The sequence below is a fragment of the Thunnus maccoyii genome, chromosome 22 (genome assembly GCF_910596095.1).
Source record: "Thunnus maccoyii chromosome 22, fThuMac1.1, whole genome shotgun sequence".
NCBI lineage: Eukaryota > Metazoa > Chordata > Actinopteri > Scombriformes > Scombridae > Thunnus > Thunnus maccoyii.
This window is the reverse complement of record NC_056554.1, coordinates 4,325,714-4,349,191: the sequence shown is the minus strand read 5'-3', so window position 1 is coordinate 4,349,191 and position 23,478 is coordinate 4,325,714. Positions and strand designations below refer to the sequence as shown.

Sequence of the window (23,478 nt, the reverse complement as noted above, 5' to 3'; positions counted from 1 at the left end):
CAGTCCGCTGAGTCAACGCTTGTGCAGGAAGGATGCAGTTGTTTTTGCAGTCCCGGCTTGGGGTTGCTTGCTTGCATGGGTGGGTGATTTGAGGGGGGTGGAGGAGTCGGCTGCATTTACACGACAAAATGGACTGTTTAAAAAATAAAGAAAGCAGGAGGAAGAGGAAAGGGGCTGGACACGCTACTCTGAAAGTAAGTACGATGGTAACAATCACCCCTCTGTGAACACCGCTCCCCTAAACCTGTACTTTCTTGTACTTATCTGATTCAAATACCAGGAGGAGACTGCAGTGCGGAGGAGTAGAAGTACCAGCTTTTGTCTAACAGGTTGCATGAGTCACGGGGTGGTAGATCAACACCAAATGCATTCACGGGAAACTTTTCTGAAAGTACAAAATATCAAGAAACTTCTTAGAATATCAAAGGTGCAAAGACAGAACTTGATGTTTTGTACAGCTGTGAAATTGAAAAATACAGGTAGCACTTTGAAATGTTCTACATAAAGATGCAGCAGGAGTCAAGTTTTGTCCTTCCAGCTGATAAACACTGAGCTGTATCTAGAGGTGAACGCTGTGGCAGTTACATGATGGGGAGAACTTTTGAGGTTATTCATCTCTGATATGTAAAACAACAAACCAAAACCCAAGTGTTGCTTTTTTTAATTGAAATGTGAACTTTATTTCACCCATACAAAATAAAAAGAATGTTAAAAGTTTACAATACAGTGTCAACATTACATACTGAGACTGACACATAAATGGGAGCCCCATCTCTGCTTTCAATTGATACATTTAAAACAATCTAAAAGAGGGGGAGGGGGGGGGGGGAAATGTTGAACAAAAAAGAAGAGTTACTCATAATTGGGAGGGGTGGCCAGAATAGAAATAAGAGAGGACAGAGGAGACAAACAACTTTAAAAACAAAGTTATGGTCCAAGTGTCACAGTATACTTCTGATGGGAATTAGGGGGAAATTTCATGGTCATAAAGAATTATATACCAGTTCCGACCGCCGGAGCAAAGAACCTTTGACAGCGTCAAAAAACAACAACAAACAGAATGGGAATTAACCTGTTGATATGGTTGACTTCAGGGCTGTGGTTGTGGAGGGTTACAGTTCTCTTGATAAAAACGTGAATTAAAAATAGAAAGGAATTGAAAAAAGCTGTGATTAGCTAACCTATAGTAAAAATACACCTGCTTCCTTGTTTATGTTACAGCCTGACAATTGGACTGACTAGCGAGATGTGACAAAGCCGGGAAGTAGGGCTCACATGTTAACTGCAGTATTTCAGAGTCGATCGATAACATAGTAATATAACACTTCATGGGTGAGACGATGACCTCTGTTACCTCAGACGAGTGCTGATCACCTTCCAAATACTTTACAAACTGTTGCCCTGAACAAATCTAAAGTAGCAGTCTTTGTATGCGCATCAAAGGCCTTAACTACCACTTACTGAATTTTTTTTTTTTTTTAGCCAACCTGAGGGTTTGAGTGACGATGACTGATATGCTGACTTCGTATGCGTATCACTGAGGATTGAAAAAGAATGAAAAGTGCCTAAAGAAAAAGCTACAAGGCAACACAAACCACACCTATCCTGTCTGCAGGGGGGGAGAGGGGGGCTCATGGAAAAAACAGTGACGACCGCCATTTTTAATAGTCAAAACTGAACGACTTACTTGTTAAAAAACATCCTGGTTGGATTCTCCTCTACAATAAAATAAAACCTTTTTTAAAAAAAAAAAAAAAAAAAACAACAACTGAAAATTAAAACACATAATATACAACCAGTTTCCTGTCTCCAGCGGCGGCGTCTTGTATAGCCGGTTGTCGAGCGCTTTTCTGTTGAGCGGGCTGCGACGAAGAGTCTTTCCCTCCTCTGTTGAGAGCGACCGCCGTGAGAGCAACTTAAGAAATTGAAAAGAACGTTGAAAGAGAGCGTGTGTGTGTAAGTGTGTGTGTGTGTGTGTGTGTGTGTGTGTGTGTTGGGGGGGAGGGGAGGGGGGTGAAGACGGCAGAGGGAGCTAAGAGTCATAGTCTTCATCGTCATCATCCTCGGTTTTGTGTGTCGCAGGGGGTGGGGGAGGCGGTGCTGCGCTCATCATGGAGGGGTGCGGGACGAAGGCCATGCCGCCTTGGGGCTGTGCTGGGGCCATGCTGCCCATTGAGACCATGTTGCCCATCTGCATGTAGTGGGGGGGTGCGTTAGGGCTGCAGGGGGGGGGGCACAGGCAGAGGTGTAAACCAGATGTTAGGAGTCATGTCCATTCAAATGAAAGATTATACCTCTATGACAGTTTATAGCATATAATGTTTTTGAATACATTGTTTTAAATATACTTTATCATGTTATCCTAACAGGAAATTACAACTGCATGTCAATCAAACTGTGACATTGGAGTGTCACTACCAATTCCCAAAAATATACCAGCGCTTTCATCTCCTTTGTGTAATGCATCATGGGAAAATAGTGTACATACTGAGGCTGACACTTTCCCCTTGTGAGCACACTACATGCTCAAACCCTGTAGTGTGGAGTTGAAACACAGCAAAGGTTTTAACATTGTTTCTAGTGGGAAAACAGCACCCTCTCCCTGTTTTAGCCAGTAGAGTTTCTTCTCTGTCTGAACAGGTGGCACAGGAGCGGTGAGCTTCTAGTAGCCACATTTAGAATCAAACAATTCATCAATCATGTAAATGTGTCATTATCTATGACGGTTATGGATTGCTGACATATTGTTGCATATCTCAGCTGTGCTGTAACGGCGTGTCTTGAGTGATCCCGTTATAGTGAGCGCACAGTGGTTCCACCCATCAAGGCACATTCAGCGGTGTTCAGGAACACATGTAGTGTTGTGAAGAGAGAACTCAAAGCTATTTTCTTACATGCTATACTTAACATTTCTGGCCTCAGTGAGCTGTTAAAGTGACATAGGTAGTTTTTACATAAATGTTGCTCATTGGTTTACTCTGGCTGGTCTAATCATTACTGTGGGTGTACAAGATTTTTAAAAAAAACTCTTTTACGCCGCACCACAAAGGAAAAATGTATTTTTAGACCAAACTGTCAAAAGAGGAATCTCCCAACAACATCTTTTGAAGTGTTTCATAGTTTACTGAACAAATCTGACTTTCTTTGAGGATATGAGGATGATATTTGACCTTGCGCTGCTGCCGCTTTGATGTTAACCTGACAGCATTCAATTCAGACTTGTGTCATAGAAATGTTCAACCTAGTAACATTTCTGTTGTGATTTTAAGGTTAAAGTGATTCAGGTGCTTATTCAGACAAACTATCGACATGTAAAATTGCCATCATGCTTACATAAAGAGGTTCATGTCTGAAAGGGGCTCAAAAGTGTCTCTGACCACATTGAAGGACTGCCTTGTCAACAGTATTGCTGTCCAGTGAAAACCATGTATCTCCAAAGTTGGGTGATTTTTTTCTGAGGAACTGATGGATTCAATTTTTGACTTCTTATATTGTTAAAACCATTTAAAAACCAATGCATTGTCAAATCTCCTGAAACGTTTTGAGGATACATACAAAGTACACATTGTGATGCCAGGTGTGAACTGTAATCTGCCTCCAGTGGATCTACACACAGTCTGGATAACCACTATCTCCACACTGAGGGTCTGTGTCCATACCTGTGGAACCTGGATGCAGCCTGCTGATTTGTGCTTGACTGAGAGCCGTCCTCCTCGTCCCCGTCTGTCTCGCTGTCCTCGGAGTCGTCCTGTTTCCATCACAAGAAATGCAACAGAGCCTCATTACCTCAAACACACACACGCACACAAATCAATGAAACTGCAGATAGCTATTAACCTCTGCGTGCAAATCAATTCCCACCTCTTGTTCCGACTCTGTGCCGGACAACTTCTTGTCCTTGCCTTTAGAGCCAGCCCCTCCATTCTTACGACCAGACCCTGGTTTTCGACCCCTGGTGAAGCAAACAAAAAAGAAGGAGACGTTACTATTTTAACTTTTGAGGAAAGACATTTTTTTAGGTTTAAGTCATGATCATGCTATAAGATTCTACAGATATTCCTCGTCCTGTATAGATAAATGTTCACACAACGCAACAGCTGATCACACACTTACTGATTTTGTCATTCAAAAAGATTTTTCATAAAAGGAGCATTTCTGATATTTCCCCAAAGACCTTTTTTTCTTCCTTTTGACTGCAAAATGGTATGACTATATGTGATTTTAGTTGGACTTAAAGCCATTTATATTCAAAGATACTCCACATGCCTCATCTCAACAGCTGAGAGAGTATCCTAATATTGGGCGCTTACAACCACTTTAATCTGAATCATGTCAGCCACACTCTTCAGTGAAAAGACGACTTCTTACTCGTTTAATTCATGTGGAATTCTCTGCCAAGTTCTCTGCCTCGATATGGCTGCAGTGCCAGTGTTTAGTTCAACTGTCAATATAGCCTTTTTTTTTTCTCTACAATCCACAATAATTAGTTCTCGCTCTGTGGAGCACATGACCAGAGGGAAATTGTGGAATTAAAACCAGAGTTGAAAAGACCTTTTTCCACAGCAGATATGTTGTCAAACACAGGTGTAATAACATTATTAACTGCTGCACGGCATTGCAAAAAGTGTTGGAACTGAGCCATTGTTAATGGCATTAGTTCTGCCTGTGCTCTCTCTGCAATAACAAGTCTAAATGTGTGGAAACGCTTTATGAATGTAATTTATTTGTCATTGATAAAGAAACAAGTGTGCTCTGATGCTAGCAATGCTATCCAACAGGTTAATGAGATTTATCCACAAAGTAAAATAGCATGTGAAGTATAAGACTGACAGACTCTTGAAAGGGGGAAAAAAAAAAGAAAAACTGGTGATCAAGCAAACATCTGACTCAAATCAGTCATATTTATATGTCAAAACTGTGGGCAAAGTTTAACATGTGCTTTTAATTTGCAAACCAGAAACCGAGAAACGTTTGTGAAGTGGAAAAAGCAGTTTCGATGTCATTTTGTTGCAGTGTATGCATTTGCGTGTATGCACAGTCTGTCACTTTGAATGTTTTATTTATACAGCTTTCACACCTCCGTAGTCTTGCTGCTATACAAATATGTGTGAATGTCTGTATGAGAGATACCTGCGTGGGACTTTTTCTCCTCCCCCCTCAGTGTGGTTCTCCTCCCCCTCGCCCTGCATGTCTGGCACTGTTGCCACCAGGTCTTTTAAGAAATCAAACTGTTGCTCCAGCTCGATACACTGCTTTCTAAAAAACACACACATTTCAGTCAGCTCATTGTTTTGTTTTTTTTTACACAGACTTACACACACTTTAATAAGAATGTACGTTATTATCCAGCAGTCTGAATTCACATCCACGGTATGTCAGTCAAAATGAATGAAGCAGAGGATGTCTTAGACTCCCAAAGAAGTCCAACACAGTGCAATATAGACCAGACTCTATATCAAGACACACACAAACACAGAAACTTACAAATGTGACGTTGTCATTGTCTTTGCGTTCCTAGACTGGGTGACTTGACAAGCCTTTGTAAGCAACGATTCCAAGAAAAGCTCCAAGGCTCTCGCTGATGTCTCGGTCAAGGAAATTAGGATACAACATATCTGTGTTCTTTAAGAAAATGAAGCAGATTCACTTGTACATGGCCTAGCTTATACTGGAATGGCACAGAGCCTGAAAACATTCAAATAAGAAAATTAAAAACATGAGCAGCTTGCTACGTTTTTAACAGAAGAGGTTAAATGTGACACAACCATTACAATAAATATTACAGACACAACAAATATTAGTTTCTACTGCTTATGCCAGTTATTAGAAATACTACCTGACAGAGTCTGACCACAATTGATTAATCTTTAGCCTAGGAAAAAAAACTAAAATTGATTCTTTGTTTTGATTAACCAACAGTCCACATTCCAAAAATACTCAGTTTACAATACTCTAAAACTCAGATTTTTCCTTGATTGATGACTTTACTGAGTAATCAATTAACACAATTGTTCTCAATAAATTTTCTGTTAATTGATTATGTACTTGTTTCAGCTCTGTGTCAGACCATTCGTTTAAGGTCCCTTGACTAAATGAATAGTACAATTTAGATAAATCAAACACCATACTGTGCATTCAAAACGCTCACAGTAGGGATTTCTGGCACAACTTAGAGAAGGAGAGAAGTCTCATAATAAAGTTGTTCTCTATACTAAAAGTGGTGCTGGAGCATTGACCCCTCCATTCACACACACTCATACAGATGATCAAAACCTTGGAACTTGCACAGTGAAGATATTTGACAGGAAGGATACAAATAATAACAGGTACTGCTGCAGCCACTTTGCCTATTTCTTCATCTGTTTGCATAATCTTCTTAATCCTTGCCTGTAATGAGAGAAGGAGGTATGGTTTTAAGTGTGTGTGTCCAGTGTGAATACATCGACACAACAAAGTTTTATAGTTTATCATTAATAGACTTCAAGATAGCTTTCTGAGTATCAAAACCCCAAGGCTAAAATGATTCCACAATACAGTAAAGCATATTTTCAAAGGTCCAGATCATGGTAAGAGGGCTTTCATAGCATGCTTATTTAAAACTATTAATTTCCGTCATGTTGATGAAACTTTCTATAGTGTGAGCTCTGCGAGTTTGCCAATTATTCAGTAACAAACAACAAATTTGCTCAGATTCATAACGTTCGGCTTCACTTAGCTCGTCATGCTAAAAACAACGTTAATTAGTGGACTCGCTGGCTAACGCAGGTCGCACACCTGTACCTTAACAAACATTGGGACGCAAGGTAAGTTGTTACCTCTCACAATTTACATATAAGTGGTCAAAGAGTTTGCGTTTGCTAGTTGGCTTGTTAGCTCCCTATGCAACAAAACAGGCCATATCCCACTCAAGCTAGCTAGAGAAGTTAGCTTTCCATCAGACAGTGCGCTAACGTTAGCTACTCTTAACACTGCTTCGACAAAGTTTAAACTTACCGGAGGGAATCTGGCGTTGTATTTCTTCTTTTTGCTGGGCATAATTAAATTACCTGGATGGCTAACCTAAAATAAAATACAATATATTCTGGATTATTGCTCTATATCATATATAAATCACCTCCACCGCGCACACACCAGATAGCGATAGCTATCCGGCTAACTGGTTAGCACGTCGTCGTCACTCGTTCTCGGTTGCTTGGCAGGTCACTTTGGTTCCGCAGGGTCTCAGTGCCGTCATGTTGCAGCTCACGACGTTCCACAACTTGTCCATGATTATAATGTAATAATCAACGGTGGAAGAAGTATTCAAATCCTTTACTTAAATGAAAGTACCAATACAGCAATGTAGAAATAGTCCTTTACAAATTAATATCCTGCATGAAAAATCCTACCACAGTTAAAGTACATAAGTCTTATCAGCTTGATTTAGTTAAAGTATTGCCGTAAATGTAACGTTAGCGGTTTAGTCCCTTCTAAAGGGTCACCAGATACATCTGAAGGGTCGTCAGATGATTAATGGGAGAGGAAAGAGGAAAAAACAGAGTTCTGATACGCAAATCTGTTTTCAATTTTTTTGACTTTTTCTCTCATTTTTATTTTTTGGTAAAATATTGGATCATTTGAACATTTATTGAAATGAAACCATGTGAGAAGTTTAATGGGAAAAATCACTATTTGGTGGAGCTGTGAACAACTCATAGACATCTGAAATGTGACCCCGACTACACACTGCTTTTTGTAAGACGTCAAAAGTCAAAATGGTTGAAAACCACTCGTTTCATCTTTAACAATGTGTTGTATTTTAAAAGCTTGTTATATTATCCATTGTGTCAAATCTTCCCCTGAAAAGTAACTAAAGCTGTCAAATAAATGCAGCGGAGTGGAAGTATAAAGTAACATCAAAAGGAATAACTCAAGTAATCCTTGTGCACCTCAAAATTGTACTGGGGGGGTGACAGGAGGAGAGGAGAAGGAGAGAATATGGGAGAGGAGAGGAAAGGAGGAAAGGAGGAGGAGGTGGAGGGAAGGAGAGGGAAGGAGAGGAAAGGAGGAGGGGAGGAGGGGAGGAGAGAAGAGAAGAGAAGCGCACTACCGGGTCTACGTTTGTGCGGAAGAACGCTGGACAACAAACTTGAACGTCAGCAGGTAGCTTTAACTGTTAAGCGTTTACTGTTTGTGATCAGCGTGAAATACATTTGGTGCTCTGTATGTAAAAGGTGCTTGTTATAATTGATTACAGCCGGCTGTAAATAATAACCCAACACATTTGTCCGGACAAACATCGAGGATCGGTAAACTGGCTAGCTAGTCGGTTAGCTACATAATGGAGCCAAGCTATCAAAAATGTTTTCTGCGTGGTTAGCTACATGTTGATTGTAAACGTACATGAGTAACACAAATGAAAAGGATAGTAGCGTATTTTACTGTATAAGAATCAATGTTGGGAAAACGTTAGCTACCCATTAAACAAGTGATGCTAATATAGCAAGCTAACTAAATAGCAGCATTAGTAAACATCCGCGAGCAGTGCAACGGCCCAGGAGGAACTATAAACTAACATAAGCTGCACCTGTGGTTTAAAAAAACTTTCTAATACACTGCACCTTCCTCCCTTCGACAGGATTATCCCAACAAGGATTTGTTTGATACTCTCACACTGACGACCTTATGGAGGAGGAGGAGGCCCCCGTAGATGGCGAGATGGCCCCCTTTGCTGCAGAGACCTATGCCGCTCAGGCCATGGCTGCAGACATGGACCCCTGGATTGTGTTTGACTCGAGGAGAACTCCCAGATCCGAGTTTGATGGCTGGCTGGAGAGCAACAGGCCTTCACAAGTGTACAGATATGGTGACGAGGAGGGTGGTGTGAGCCCTGTGGGGTGGATTGCTGTGCGGGGCCCGACACACTGCCCCAGCTGTGGGGATGTCACGGGTCTCCAGGAGAGCTGGGAGAAACTTTTGGCCAGTGGCCGGCCTGTCAACTTCCAGACAGTGAGGGAACTGGCTCTGAACCACGGAGTGCTCACGGGCAAGTGGCTGATGCACTTGGACTCTGGTTTCAAGTTGGACAATGCGTGGGAGTGTGTGGCCAGAGCAGTCCTGGACGGGAAGGTTTCCTCAGCTAAGGTCAGTACCTATGACCCCAAGGGAGAGGGCAAGCAGGTCATTTGTGCCTACAACCAGAACTTCACCGACGAGAGTGAGATTATGAGGCTGGACTCCATCATCCGTGCCACAGGGGTCAAGTGCCCTCTTGCCTACAAGCCAGACGTGTACACATACCTGGGAATCTACCGAAACAACCGCTGGAAGCTTTGTCCAACCATATACGAGAGCAAATTTAACCTGGAGTGTGTACCCAGGCGTTCCCACATCATCAACAAAGTCACCAATCTTGAAGTAACATAAGCCTGTGATTAAGGGGACAGTTTGATGAGGAGGCACTTATTTCAGTGATCCCATCTGCGTTTCACTGACTGAAATATCTCAAGTTCTTCCTTTTGGCAAAAAAGCACTAAATCTCATTTCAGTCTCGTCTTCTCATGCTGTTTCGAAGTGACTTGAAATATTGTCACACTTTTTTTTTTGGAATTGAATCTATTGTATTCATCATCAGTAAGACTATTTTGTACGTATTCTTGAGATTCTGTGTGTAACTCACTAACACTTACCTGACTGACAGGGTGGCTGGAGAAATCCTTAATTTGTATGCACACGTTCAGAGGAAAACTTGCATCCAATGAAGCATTTCTTTTTTACAACATACATTTGTCTAATTTATTCTTTCCTTTGTACTAAACAACAATGAGAGTTGCCAAATAAAGTCTACTTTTGAAGACCATCTTTATACTGTATGTCTTTATTTCCGAGCAAAGTGTTTTGGATTTTGACAGAAACAATCAATTGTTACAGCAAAGATTACATACAGTATAATCTGCTTACTATGGCAGGATAAACATTACTATTTCATCTCAATTAAACATATTTCAGTACATAGTATAGCAAGCTGACCTATAGGTCTGAGACTGTTAAACTGCAGCCATTATTCATAAAATAACTGTAGAAAAACTGATTAGCGACCACAAATTATATTGCCAGACAAAAAAAAAATTCTTATAGAGCTCTGAGAATGAAGCATAAACATCTGGTACACTTATCTGCTATAAGCATGTACTATATGCATTAATGTTGCTTGTCTGATAATTATTTACATGTAGACCTTCATTTGGTTCTGAACAATACTACTATATTTTGTTGAGACTCAACAAAGGCACCTGTATGAAGAAAGTGGTATTACTGCTGACCTTCAGAAAGCATGTGAAACATCCTAAGATCCAAAGTAATACATGGGGATATTTAAAAGTACAACTGGCATATTTTGCATAGACTTACCTCTATATCTGATTACAATTCTTACTGAGAATACCAGCCCCTTTTTTAAAAATAAAACACACTTTTCACTTAAGACAGTGAACATCACATTAACACTGACTAGACCTACCAAAATTGTTAAAATGACAGTACAAAAACATGCTTAAGATGTTCAAGAATGTCAACAGGTAATCATCTTTGCTGGTATTTCAATAAGTGAGTCCTCAGTGAGCAGCTCTGCTACATTCTGTCTCCACAAGCCCTTCATGTCCACCTTGTATCCTTTTTTGTCTTTAACAACAAAGCATCTTTAGTTCCCAAGACTAAAGTGGCAGATGCAAGTGGTCTGATAAAAAGAGCTTGTTAATATGTCTGTAAAAAAAAAAAAAAAAAAAAAAAAAAAAATCACAGGGACAACCTTTAAGTCGGGTGTCCTGACACGAAACCAGCTTGGCTTCCACTGTTAAAAATGGAAATAAGACGATCCTCGTCAGCTGACATTAACTCATCAAATTCATCCAGCATGACAGGCCGGTGGTTGTTGTTGTTGGATGCAACGTCAATCATTCCCTCATTCTGGAGCAAGTTGACGATGCTGTTGGGATAATTCATCCAAGTGCTTCCTGGGTTGCTGGCAGGGTCAGAAGTGTTCTGGGCGGCGGTTGAGGAGCTGGCAGGGGCAGCTTGTTGGCATGAAGCTTGGGCCAACATCGAGGCGCCGTTTCCACTCTCGCTCATGAGGCGGGGGTTCAGAAGGTCCACAAAGTCATCCATGTTTAGGCTGTCCAGGGTACCTTGAGCCTGGGTTTCAGGAAAGCTAGGGAACTCTGGGATATCCTCCTCTGCCAGTGGCGCGTCCACCCGGAACTGAGAGCCCTGGAGGGTGAAGGAGCTGTTGGCTTGGGCGGAGGCCGTGCTTCCCTGTGAAGCTGCTGACTCCTGGGACATGGCTGAGGAAATGTTGGGGAAGAATTCATGAAGGTCTGACAGGTTGACGGTTGAGTAGTCCTGGTTGGCGGTGGAGGTGGTGGTAGAGGAGGAGGCTGGTGCCTGACTCATTGTGAAGCTGGGCACTGCAGTGGCTTTGGGCTGTGGGCCTAGGTTCAGACTCTCCATGATCTTCCATGTTTGATTTGTGGTTGTAGTGGAGATGGAGGGGGAGGCCTCTACCTTAGGCTGGACTGAGAAGAGCTGGCCTGGCTGGATGTAAGAGAAGGCGGGCTGGGGTTTCGCTCCACTGGCACCAGGGGGCACCACTGCTGCTGAAGACACACACAACACAAACACAAGCAAGTTCAGTTCATCTGCTGAAAATCCTACTAGTGTAACATATTCTTTGTGCAGTTGTTTTTAATAAGAGGGATTTTGAATATAGTAAATATAGGTATTCATATAGCAAAAACAAATGTGCACATGATTAAAATCTAGCTACTACATTATCTTCTTTGCTGATTATTTTGACAATAGTTTTTTTGACTAGTCCATTTACTTTTTGGTCTATAAAATGTGAGGAAATCAAGAAAAAAATAAAATGCCTTTTCTTCCTCTAAAATATTCAATTCATAACATTTATAACACTGAAATATAAATAATAGAAAAAAGCAGCATATCCTTACACTTGGGTAGCTGAAACCAGAGAATGTTTAACATTTCTGCTTGATAAAACAATCCATTATCAAAACAGTTGCAGTTTAATATGTCAGTTGACTATCCGATTAATCAACAAATCATTTTAGCTCTATTGAAGTCGCAGCCGATGTCTGCAGTGAAAATAATCACCATGTGAATGAATGAAACAGACTCACCAGCTTGTGCAGTCATTGGTACAGGCTTGACTGTTCTCCTTGCCGGGCTTATGTGCCTTCTATCTGCGGGAATGGACACTGAAATTCCAACAGACATGATTATATTACAGTGCAAGTACAAAAAAATTACTATCACATAATTACATTATGACAGAATGACAGAAAACAAATCTCATCAACGTACCACTCGCCAGCCCGGGCCCCAGCTTCAGGCCCTGGAATATGTCCCCTGTACGTTTTCTCTTCTCACTCAGCCTGTATTCATCTATAGGGAACATGTTTAAGAAGAATTAAGACTGAGTTTGTAGAGTTGTTTTGAGAAATCTTAAATACTCTCAGCAAGAGATTTCATTAGATGTGACATTATATGGAAACATAACTCTTACCTGGGTCAGCGGGCAGGTACTGGAAGTCCATTGGCTCGCTGACCTCGCGGTCAGAGGGCCGGCGGAGCTGCATCTTGACTCTAATGGGCTCAGTGAGGTTAGTGTCGCGGTAAGGCGGTGTGCGGAACACAATGGCCACCTGCCTGTGGACATCAGCTTGGGAGAAAGTGCCCTTTCCCTCCCAAGAGTCCTGAAAGAAACGCACCTCGATGTCCTCTGTAGGGGAACAGAACATGGAAAATATGAGGAGATATTAAAGCTGAGAGTGGACTCACCAGTTAAAAAGAAGAATCAACATCAGGCAATGATCACACAGAGGCATTTTTCTCTTTAGCTTCAATGAAAGGCAAGCTGTGAGTTTTACTGTTGACAGAGAGCAAGAGCTCATGCAAAGTTACATCACTTCTGCTGCTACGCAACACAGCGTTTGACAACATCTCGCGAGCCTCGTAATTAGCTTCAGCTGTCAAACTTGAAGTAAAAAGGGTGTAATGTTCAAAGTAAAAATATGACAGCTCTGCTTGCTGTGGAAATATGGCATTCTCTTGAGGATATGAGGACTGAGGGTTTTATCATCTGGTCCAAGATTCAGGATTCAAGGGCTTTTTTCACGCTGATGTAATGTTGGCGTAGCTTAAGCTGAGACATGGAGTACTCCAGGGAGCATCCCACAACTCCCATGTCAAAACATAACGTGACTGCATTGCATTACAAGCAGCAAACACCGTGACAGGCAACAAATCCTAAACCAGTATGTGTCAGCAGTGATGGCCAAAAATATCACTTGACACACACTCTGTATGTGTGATGGGTCATGTGAGGGCTGCTTTTGTTGAAATTCACACTTACAGCTACATTAACTGATGGGCAGTTTGATAATAGAAAAATATTGATTAGTGCAGCATTAAGGTTATTGTATGACTGGTAATCACTGACAAATAGGACAATTGCTGCATAACAGAACACAAAGTTGGTACCACAGCCTTCAACATATATATACAGCAAGAAACACCCTTTACTTCAAGTGAAAATGAGCATTTTTTAACCTTCAAATCTTAATATGTCTTGCTAACAGTATCTGTATGTTGTATTATAATATTGGATATATTCCTCTGTGGCCTCAAGTTAAATTTAGGCAATCATGTCTTAAGGTAAGTACAAACAGTTTTATGTGACTGTAGCCTTCCTTGTAAAGTCATCACCTGTGTTACTCATTTACTTTTCAACTGCATCTGTCGAGAAGGAACTTGGACTATGAATGCATCACAGTAATTTATGAGGTTGTCTATTTCGTCATCTCCACTGAGAGAACATAGCAACACACTGAGCCACTATGACCTTGAGGTAATCACTAAATGTAGTATACTATATAATGAGTATCAGGGTTGTATGTGTGCCTCTGTACTGTATATAACTGAATATGGCAGTCCTGCAGAGAGCACAACTCACACTGATGTCTTGTGGGTGTTAGGGGTTTACACCTTTTCCACTCTAGATGTACTTCAAACTTCACAGTTGAGTTCTATTCATGGCTCATTAAATACGACTGTTCCTTCTAGAATAAGTAACTCGTCAACTGACAACAGCACATTCAGTGCAGACATACAGCACTGTACCTTTTTGCACTTTGTCGCAGAGCAGAAAGATTTCATCCCCTCCTTTGCAGCTACCAGAGTTGCGGTTGACTCGGCAGATCTTCAGCTCAGCTGTGTTTGGGGCCCCTGCAAGAGAGAAAAAGCGTCAATGAGCAAATAAATGCAACAACAAGGCTACAGATTAATACCAGACTGCTGCTAAATGCTGAGGCATTTCGGCTGTGGCTGACAAATCAGTACTACACACTTTAGGCAGCCAAAGAATTAAATTCTTTCCCCTGTATAAATGTAAGTTACTTGTTAAGTCTTTTGTGTTTCGGTTTTTACTGTCATTTCTTATGATTTTTGATTACGTAAGCTACTGTAATTTGTCTGGTTTTAATTTCACCACAGTGAAGCAGACGGCATTCATTTTGAAACAGTCTGCCTTGCTTTAATTGAAATAGCAGATGTTACATTTAGAAAGTGAAACGAAACTCATATTGAGTCTGTGGGGACTACTGATATATCTAATCTGTTTAATTTTCCTTATCTAAATAATCTAATATGAGCAAAAATTGTGGAGATTATAAAAGGAAAATCTATATTTAGGTGTAGGTTGTTAAGATGTTTTGGTGATCATTATTCACATTAACTGTGTTTCACGGTGAAATAATAGCTTATTTTAGTGTAGCACACATATCTTTTGACAATGACGTATTCCAAAGCAATTCACACAGTCTCTCTGTATAGACTTGTGTAATGGGAAAAGCACTGAGTCAAAAAAGGTCAGAGTTACTGATTAAGAATGAAGATACTGTTTAAAAAAGGGACATGGTTACTATTCAGACTAATTCTTGTAAATACCTTCAGGCTGACAAGAATAGTTATCATGCAAAGAGGAACAAAGAGTCTTTGAGGATTTTAAAGGTTTCAGGGGATACATAGGCTAGAGTATGAACTTTGTGTTGAATGACTGTGTGGTGTTTTCTCAAAATCCAATCGCTTATCAGCTTACCCTGACAAAATCTTGAGGTAAGCACTGAAATCATGTGACTTTGGGGAAATATGCAAATGAAATAGTTAAAATATTTTGAAGAGCACACAATAGTTACTATCAGCTTCGACCTAAAAGTATCAGTATGAACATTCAACAATGTGCATCAGCTGAACTCTAATATGCTGAATATGTACTTTTGTGTATGTGTAGTCTGTTTACTCACTGTTGTCATAGATGGGCTGTGATACCGCGGGATCAAGAGGAAACAGCTCCCCTGTAGGCAGAGTAATGGAGGCCTGGAAGCAAAGTCGCACTGAATTCAGGTCAAACTCCTCCTCCCACACCTTCGCCTCGGGAACTGCAGCCAAAACACAGCAGGGAAAGGGTGTGGTGTACAGTCAGGCGACAGCAGTCTAGCAAAGAACTGCATCCTGTCGTATGTAGACTATCAGTATTTAAAAATCAGTCAAGGGCGAAAGTAGCAAATGACACTTCCTGTTGTTGTTGTAACTGTATTTATACTGCTCAAATTACAAACAACTGTTAATAATCAGTCACATCTTTTATCTACAACTATAATTACTTTATCTTTATTCTGGCAGGACTATGACATTTTCTTCCATAGCTGTTCTGATGGTGCTATTTTTCTGTTGAGCCATGAACTTGATGCTAATGCTAACTACCCCATTAGTTCCACAGCAAAGGTCAAGGCTGAACTGGCTACAGGTTGAAATACTGATGTGTTGTGTGAATTGGAGGACCATGATGCAATTACAGAGTAAAGATATCACTATCTGTAAGCTTCAAATGCAACAGTGGTGAGCTTAAAATGAGTCAACAGGCATCTATTAGCCACAATATTTTACCACTGTTTTGCATGAGAGCAGCCACTTTCGAGCTAGTTTGTTAGCCTTACAAGTTAATTCTAGCTAACGAAAAAAGTTAGCGCAAATTTACTAATACTAGAGGTAATTTTTGGGAAGAATAAGCATTTTTAGTGTTTTCAAATAGATTAAATGAATTCTCATTCTTAAAGTCATTTAGTAACTTTTTTTGTGCATATTTTAAATCAGAAATAGGGCTGAACAATTAATCAAAATGTTATCAAAATCGCACTATGGCATAATTAGAATTTGTTTTTAATTCGTTCAGCCCTAGCCAGAAGTATCAGTTCTAGTAGAGTAAACCTCCAGTAAAGTAATAGTCATTTGACAATTGTTCATTTGAAGGGGAAATTTAGGGACTCAAAATAACTTTTCACTTTTTGACATATTTAACACCATGGAGTACTTTGTGTTGTACACTCATCTCTAACCATGACGACTTACTGTTGAAGGGGTTATTATTGGTCTGCAGCCTACATGTGATGGCTTCATTCACATCCTTCTTCTTCACACATTGTATGCCCAGATTCTGAAAACTGAAAGCAAACACAGTCTAAGATAGAAACCACAGAAGCATACATGTACTGTCTAGTCAGTATGATGAATTCTTAGGCATCTCTTAGTCTTGGGTATTGTTTTGACATAAAACAACACACTCTCAGCCTAACAGAACTATGCTCATCCACTCAGCTTCGTGTTTACACATGGTTTGAGTATTAGCTCCATTAACTCAACTTATCTTAATGTACTCCAACACTCTCATACTGTTTTTTGATCTCAGCCTCCAGGCTATTGCTGTAAACAGTTAATGTGCTCTTTTAAAGTGTACATTTTTTAAGAGAAGACAGCCTTGACATTTTCTCTGACAGTATTTGTTTAACCTACTCTGATAACAATACCATCGTAAAAACAGTTTTAATCTTCTCTGCACCTCTATTTTGGACACTTTTGGTCCCATAAAAGCCAGTTTTAAAAATAATATAGCATCGTCACTATGGGTCACTGACCACATCCACAAGTTCAGAAGACAGAGTAGGAGAGTTCAAGTGGGAAAATACTTGACATCAAGTGAACTGCCAATAGATGAGGACATTTGAAATCCTACTGTATAATAAGCCTGTTAAGAATGCAAGATTGAATTTTTGCCATAAAGTACTTCCCTCCAACTCTTTAACACAGTTGATAATTTTTTAGATCATCTTACCACTTCCAAATTCTTATTTAAGTACTGAATGTACTACACAATAGTGGAAACCTCCCTTTCTACTGGCTGTGTTCCTGACCATTTCAAAACTGGATGTGTCCGGCGCCTGCTCAAAAAAAGAAAGCTGGCCTCAATCCCTCCTACAATGATCACAGACCTTTTTTCCAGGCTCCCATTTATAGCTATAATTTTACAATAGTGGAACCGTTGTTCAATTTCGCTAACCATGGCAGATTATCCTATTTTTTTGAAAAATATCTGTCAGGCTTCTGACAGTATCACAGTTCTGAAATGTGGCACACCAATCACTATCTCATATTTACTGATTGGCCTTTCAGTAATTTTGACTTGTATGCCTCATCTGTCATTTATTTTGTTTTATATACTGTACATATATACAGTACATGTTATGACTGTTTTACTGACATTCTATTATATTTGTTTTTATTATGTGAAATATACATAAGAATTTGATAAGAACTCAATAATAAGCAGCTCTATTCAGGAAATATTTCTTCTTGCTTAAAAGACACTACCCTTATATTGCCTATTAGAATATATTTACTATGATGTCTACTTCTTTATTCCAACCCTTATTGTAAATGTGGAGCTTTTATAGATTTAATATATATCTTCCAATGTGAAAAACAAATGACTAATACAAACCAATGTTCAGTCTGTATCACAGTGCTGGCAGCAGACTACAGTACACACTGTTTGTTTGAGTTTCATCACTCTTGTGATAAAGATAGACTGACAAACATCATCCCCCCCTACCCAAATCTACTGGTTAAATTATGCAAATATAAGTTTAAATTTATGCAATAATACTTCTCTTGTCAGTGACAGTCACTCGTTTTTTTTTTTTTTATCTCCAGACTTTTGTTACACAAGTAAGTTTTTCATTGTCACACTCAATAATGCAGTGAAAGACAACAAGAGCAAACACAACTTGTCATTAGGTAATGTTCTACTCATCTCTAAACCCAAGATGTAACTTATTTTTACCAAGGAGACAGTGAACACGTCACCTCCGACAAATGATAAAGTCCTTATCTGACCTTATCTAGGTCAGTCTCAAACAAATGCGTCCTTGTTTTGAAGTGGAACTGCAGGTTCCCCTGCGGCGATTCATTGTTTGAACACTGCCATGAAATCACAAAGTGCATCATTTCCCTAAAGTTTCTCTTGAGTGTGTGAGACACAGAGTGTGGTGTCCTTCTCCAGTCTACCTGTGTATTCGTCTCTCCTGCAGGTCGGCCTCGTAGTAACCGTGTTTGCAGTCTTTCCCAACCAGTTCGTGGGGATGAGGCTTGTGCGGTGAATTCTTCGTCACCAAGGAGATACGAATACGCAGGGGGCCACTGTAGTTGTGCACCTGTAGGAGGAATATGTCATACTTTACTGAATCCAAAAAGCAATTTTAGGGCACTTTAAAAGAGTGCTTGCTTGCAGTTGTCTAGTGTCGAGCTGTACTGCTCAAATGGACAAATGTTCTTATAATAGCATCAATATTTTTAGAAAATAGAATACACTATAAATCATGCTGCAAGGCTTCAGACCAATGGAAGAAATGGAGAAGTGCTAAAGCTGATTCTCCAGAAAAAGCCTTCGAAGAAATAATTTGACATTTTTTAGAAACAGACTTATTCACTTTTTTGCCAAGGAGGAAGGAACAAATAATCTGCCTACAAGCACCACTAAAGCTCACTAATTGACATGTTATATCTTTGTTTGTTTAATCTTGACATACACTGGTGAAAAAATTCAAATTCACAATTTTTGAATGCACTGTTTTATGTGCCTGATTATTTGTTGGCTGGGACAAGTTAACTTCCTGGAGTCTCAGCTGTTCTCAGCCAAGACATACACACATAACCCCTGTAAAACATCGTGCTTTGAATTGTATATTGCTACTGCATATCCTAACCTATTTCAGTACATGTATCTGCTGTCTGACACTGTATCTAAAAAACTGAGTGCATTTACTGTCTCTGCCCACAAACTTTGGCACAGTTTACCTCTCGTTATTAGATCATCCAATTAGATCATCCAAAAGTCTTCAAATGTCTTGTGTTGTTGTCCAAAACTCAGACATATTAAGTTTACTTTCAAAGAGGACTAAAAGAAAACGGAAAATGGAGCCAATGGATTTTTTTTCCCCATTTATGTTTAAAAAAATAACTTCAACGAAACATTAATATATCAAAATTTTTGCTTCTTCGTTTTGTCTAGATCAACTAATCGGTTGACTACTTGTTTCAGCTCTACTCATTTATATTCCCATGCTTTTCTTGAATGATATTTTTGCTCTTTTGTTTTGTTATTTCTGTTTCAACTCTATTTTATTGTTTCATTTCTTTTTTTGCTGGTTTGCTGCAGCTATCCTTTCTGCACAAATGTATGTCTCAATCTACTGTTTTGGCCTGTTCCCTGTGCTGCTGTGACAGTCTTGCAGCCACATCTCAATTGAATTTCCACCACACTACAGTTTATATTATTGAAAAACATACAGCACAAAGCTGCATACTGCTCACCTTAATGGCTGGGTGGGTCTTGGTGGTGTCGTTGCTTTTTTCTCCGGGTATGCTGCCGGCTGAACGTCCCTCACATTTATATCTAAACCTCATCCCCCTCTGTTTTGGCTGCTCAATGATCTCTATGAAGGGGTTCGCTGTTTGGACTGATGGACAGGTGGAAGAGAGAGAAGAAGAATGTGATTAAAAAGCAGTGTCAGTGTCTAGAATCTGAATCACTGTCTTCAACTACTTTTCATGAATCAGTGTGTCAACACAGGAACAGCTCTGTCATCACTCGTCGGCACACCAGAGTGTTGAAATATTTACTCATGAAAAGTTTTCAGTCATTATCAGTACTCTTTTGTACATAACATTGATAATTTTCGGGGAACTGCTTCTTACCTGGGGTGAGTGAGGCCAGACCCCATCCATACACACCTTGGGAGGACAGAAAACAGGAAAAGAAATTTATTATGTGAAGGCTTTGGGTGAAAAGCAGGTCACCCGCAACACAGCAGCAGTGAAGATGACAAAAACCAGAGAACTGCTTCAGCACATATTTGCGGTTCAGTAAGAATTTGTCATTTGTGGTGTGGTCTGGGTGGAAATCTACTAGACAGTGCATTGACCAAAGAGGTCAAAGGACAGTGAGATACAAGGACCGCACAGCTAAATATAATTACTTCTCATAAACTGACTGGCAAGCTTGCAAAGGAGAAGAACTGCACAATGAAGCAAACAATGACAGGCAGGGTGTAATATTGGTGTCAGGTTACCCGCCTTGTTGCGAGGAGCCTCCATTGTGGGTGAAGTGGTTCAATAGAGTGGCGGCGCTCTAGTTTCAGGTGCTCGGTGAATGAATTGGTGAGATTTACAGAAAGAAGCGAGGAGTGACACTAGATCGGATGGTCAAAGCTCCACCCATCAGCTAGTAGGACTTGTTCAGTGTGAAAGTGTGAGTAGGATGCTTTCCAAGTTGGAACATGCCTGCTTCTCAGCCTCAGACCACATAACAGAATGTGGACTCTATATTATCTGAGAGTTCACTTTTCACACACTGACATTAACAGTAACCTATTCTGGCTTATAGAAAACTAGAGTTTGCAAAAGAAACCAACAAATTTCTTTGACTTTTCGCTTTTGTCCAAACAGTGACACATTAAAAAAGTGTAAATCAAGCCCAATAGTTACTGTTAAAAGTTAGAATATGTAGGACTAATATGAATAAATGTGGATCTTGCAATTAGACAAAGCGTAAATGCCAATAAATGTGTAAGAATAGTGACGGTACAGTGGGCTCTTTATTTGGAAAACAAACAATGAATATTTGAGTGTTGAGAAAGTGAAAGTAAATGTCTACCACAGCACCATTATTTAGTAAATCACTCTATGTACTAAAATCAAAACAAGCTGAAGCATCTGAGACACTGGTGCGTCATGTTCACTCTAATTGCCCCAATAAAAGTCACTGCTTCAACGTGTATTTATGACTGTTTGTTGACTTTTTCTGATATGGATTCATTTGAACAGGGTTTTACTGTCTTCCCCTATTTACATTCCAGACACGGATATGAATTCAACACTAAGTAACGTTTACCAACAATATCAATCTCTTTTGAGAGATCTATTGTGTGGAAAAAGTGTGGAGACGCTTCAATCTAATAATGTATCAAAACTCCATTTTAAAATCTTGCTATTTATTTTTTTACTTACATGCAAAGGTAAATAAAAGTGTAAATTGAAACAGGGGCAGTTTTTACTTGTCACAAGATATTCGTCATATCGGCATATACGTGTCCCACTAAACAGCCGGCATCTGACCACAACTTGTGCGAAACTGGTGTGTTATTTCCAAAATTTCCGTCCAGTAAAACAGAGGTAGGCGGTTGCGAGCAGCGTGGACCAGTTATAAAGAGGAGGTTTTTAATTGAAACCAATGCTACCTGGTGGGTTACATGTTGGCCGAACTGAAGAGAAGTTATTCATGATAGCCTACAAGCTTTTAAATTGTGATTTATCATCAAACGTTTCCACAAATAGACAGTTAAACCTTCAATTGTGAGATTTTTGAACGAAGTTTGGCATGTCTAGTCGCTAAAGGAAATCCATGAGGCGGAATAACCCGACAGGCCTCTTGGCAGCTCGACACTGATTCACCCGTACTAGGTGAGTTAGTCATATACAGAAGAATAAGTACAACACTTGTAACAACAAATTTAGCTCTGATATCACTCACATATGTAATAAAAGCACTAAGTTAAGTCAAACTTCCTACTGTATGTTAGCTTAGTATCCGGGAGGAACGCACTCCTGGCAGCGGGGCTTTCCCCTGTGCGCAAAACAACTGCCTGTACAGTTTCACCTAGAGTCTGTACGCTGAGTAAACAGGCCGAGCAAATAAAATCGGCTCCACTTACCGTCCATGGCTGTGTCTGAGTCCGACGACACGACTCTTTATCCGTTGTTTATTTTTTCAGCTAAAAGACGTTGCAAACACGGCACTGAGGACTCAAAAAAACTTCTTGACAGTGCTGTTCTGTCGCCTGGTTTGCTCCACCTACATCTGTCTGTGTACAACAAGCTTCAGAGATGAAGTTGTACGCGACGACAGCGAGGAGTTCCGGTAAAAACAGCACACAAGTACAACACCTATTTAAAGAACATTATGCTGCAACTTCAGTTTGTTTTGTTTTGTTTTGTTTTTGCGTAATGCACTGTTCCCATCGTTAAAATGGTGAGTTCAACATTTACCAGACCTTTGTATATGAAAATACAACCTGATTTTCTTCCACCAGATCAGTAGTTCTCAAACTTTTTCATGTCAAGGACCCTAAATTGACACAAATTAGACCCCCATATGATATTATGATATTACAGAAAGTGTATGAAACCCATGACCAAAACAGTCATACATTTATCACTGTGTTACATATGGATGGAATTACAGTGGAAATAAATTATTCCACAATTATTCCCCCTCAAGGACCCTTGGGGGTCCCTGTACCCCACTTTGAGAACCACTGAACTTAATGAATCAGAATGTCTTTTTTCATAGTATTGAGTAATTTAGGCCACAGGTTCACTGTGTGGCAATCAGATAGTTTGTGTTAATGCTGTTAGTTGATTTATATAAGCAGAAAGGGAAAGGATTGTGAGGCCACTCCTGCATTTGTATTGGAGATTACATGCTGCTTAATCTTAGGTTATGGTGTCATTACTCAAAAGTCAGAATCAAAAACTTAATTTCAATTTAAAATGAATAAAAAAGCCAAAAAAAGCCTTTTTATCATGTAAATAAAACCAGTGTACTTTGGAAAACTGGTACACAACATTATTTAGGTACCATAAACATATCAGTGTTTTTTTTCCAATTTCCAAATATTATTTTGACATTATAGTACTTCATAACATTTTCTTTTTCTTTACTTTACCACGATGACTAAGTTGAAAGTCAAACGAATTGAAAAATAATTTTCCATCATATTTGCAGAGCAGATTCTGGTAATTACACAATATTTCAGCAGTTGCCTAAACAATAGTCAGTGATGTTCATTTGACAAATTCCTAAAAGTAATAATTAAACTGTACGTTAAAAAACACATATTGAGTAGTTTAGCCTTCCTTAAAAATAACTTACTAGCCATATATAATGTGTTTCAGGGTTTGTGTATTAATTCAGACTATCAGGATTACAAAATCAGGAAATGATAAAGGCAGCGTATTTGTAGTACAGGCAAA

The 23,478-nt window shown here is 39.7% G+C and overlaps 3 protein-coding genes across 6 annotated transcripts; 1 reads left to right on the top strand and 2 right to left on the bottom strand.

The window, feature by feature from the left end:
* Positions 1-645: 645 nt before the first annotated feature.
* On the bottom strand, positions 646-7,242 carry drap1 (DR1-associated protein 1 (negative cofactor 2 alpha)). Its single transcript, XM_042400407.1, has 7 exons — positions 6,994-7,242; positions 6,315-6,387; positions 5,485-5,578; positions 5,131-5,256; positions 3,862-3,952; positions 3,660-3,748; positions 646-2,219 (listed from the first exon to the last, which is right to left on the bottom strand). Exons 1-7 carry the CDS (start codon positions 7,033-7,035, stop codon positions 2,033-2,035), a joined length of 702 nt encoding a protein of 233 aa, XP_042256341.1. The 5' UTR covers positions 7,036-7,242; the 3' UTR covers positions 646-2,032.
* c22h11orf68 (chromosome 22 C11orf68 homolog) lies at positions 6,702-9,838 on the top strand. 3 transcript variants are annotated; one of them, XM_042400405.1, is made up of 2 exons: positions 6,702-6,803; positions 8,618-9,838. In XM_042400405.1, the coding sequence occupies exon 2, from the start codon at positions 8,665-8,667 to the stop codon at positions 9,403-9,405; it is 741 nt and encodes a 246-aa protein (XP_042256339.1). In that variant the 5' UTR covers positions 6,702-6,803; positions 8,618-8,664; the 3' UTR covers positions 9,406-9,838. The 3 variants fall into 3 exon arrangements, with proteins under 3 accessions (XP_042256339.1, XP_042256338.1, XP_042256340.1); XM_042400404.1 differs by lacking the exon at positions 6,702-6,803 and adding an exon at positions 8,037-8,142; XM_042400406.1 differs by lacking the exon at positions 6,702-6,803 and adding an exon at positions 8,192-8,213.
* A 908-nt stretch (positions 9,839-10,746) lies between these two features.
* On the bottom strand, positions 10,747-22,415 carry rela (v-rel avian reticuloendotheliosis viral oncogene homolog A). Of its 2 annotated transcripts, none has more exons than XM_042400402.1 (11): positions 22,158-22,415; positions 20,143-20,178; positions 19,759-19,904; positions 18,454-18,599; positions 16,462-16,553; positions 15,357-15,491; positions 14,176-14,280; positions 12,560-12,775; positions 12,358-12,438; positions 12,174-12,251; positions 10,747-11,627 (listed from the first exon to the last, which is right to left on the bottom strand). In XM_042400402.1, the coding sequence occupies exons 1-11, from the start codon at positions 22,162-22,164 to the stop codon at positions 10,789-10,791; spliced, it is 1,881 nt and encodes a 626-aa protein (XP_042256336.1). In that variant the 5' UTR covers positions 22,165-22,415; the 3' UTR covers positions 10,747-10,788. The 2 variants fall into 2 exon arrangements, with proteins under 2 accessions (XP_042256336.1, XP_042256335.1); XM_042400401.1 differs by having other exon boundaries at positions 10,747-11,630; positions 22,158-22,406.
* Between the last annotated feature and the right edge of the window lie 1,063 nt (positions 22,416-23,478).

Excerpts from the sequence above, each read along its gene's own strand:
- drap1 (XM_042400407.1), bottom strand. The coding sequence starts at position 7,035 with ATGCCCAGCAAAAAGAAGAAATACAACGCCAGATTCCCTCCG. Across the intron at positions 5,257-5,484 it reads ACAATGACAACGTCACATTT|AAAGCAGTGTATCGAGCTGG; the intron begins GTAAGTTTCTGT and ends TGTGTTTTTTAG. Across the intron at positions 3,953-5,130 it reads GGAGAAAAAGTCCCACGCAG|GGGTCGAAAACCAGGGTCTG; the intron begins GTATCTCTCATA and ends TTGCTTCACCAG.
- c22h11orf68 (XM_042400405.1), top strand. The coding sequence starts at position 8,665 with ATGGAGGAGGAGGAGGCCCCCGTAGATGGCGAGATGGCCCCCTTTGCT.
- rela (XM_042400401.1), bottom strand. Across the intron at positions 19,905-20,142 it reads TCTGGCCTCACTCACCCCAG|TCCAAACAGCGAACCCCTTC; the intron begins GTAAGAAGCAGT and ends CCTGTCCATCAG. Across the intron at positions 16,554-18,453 it reads CAGGAGAGACGAATACACAG|TTTTCAGAATCTGGGCATAC; the intron begins GTAGACTGGAGA and ends GTTTGCTTTCAG.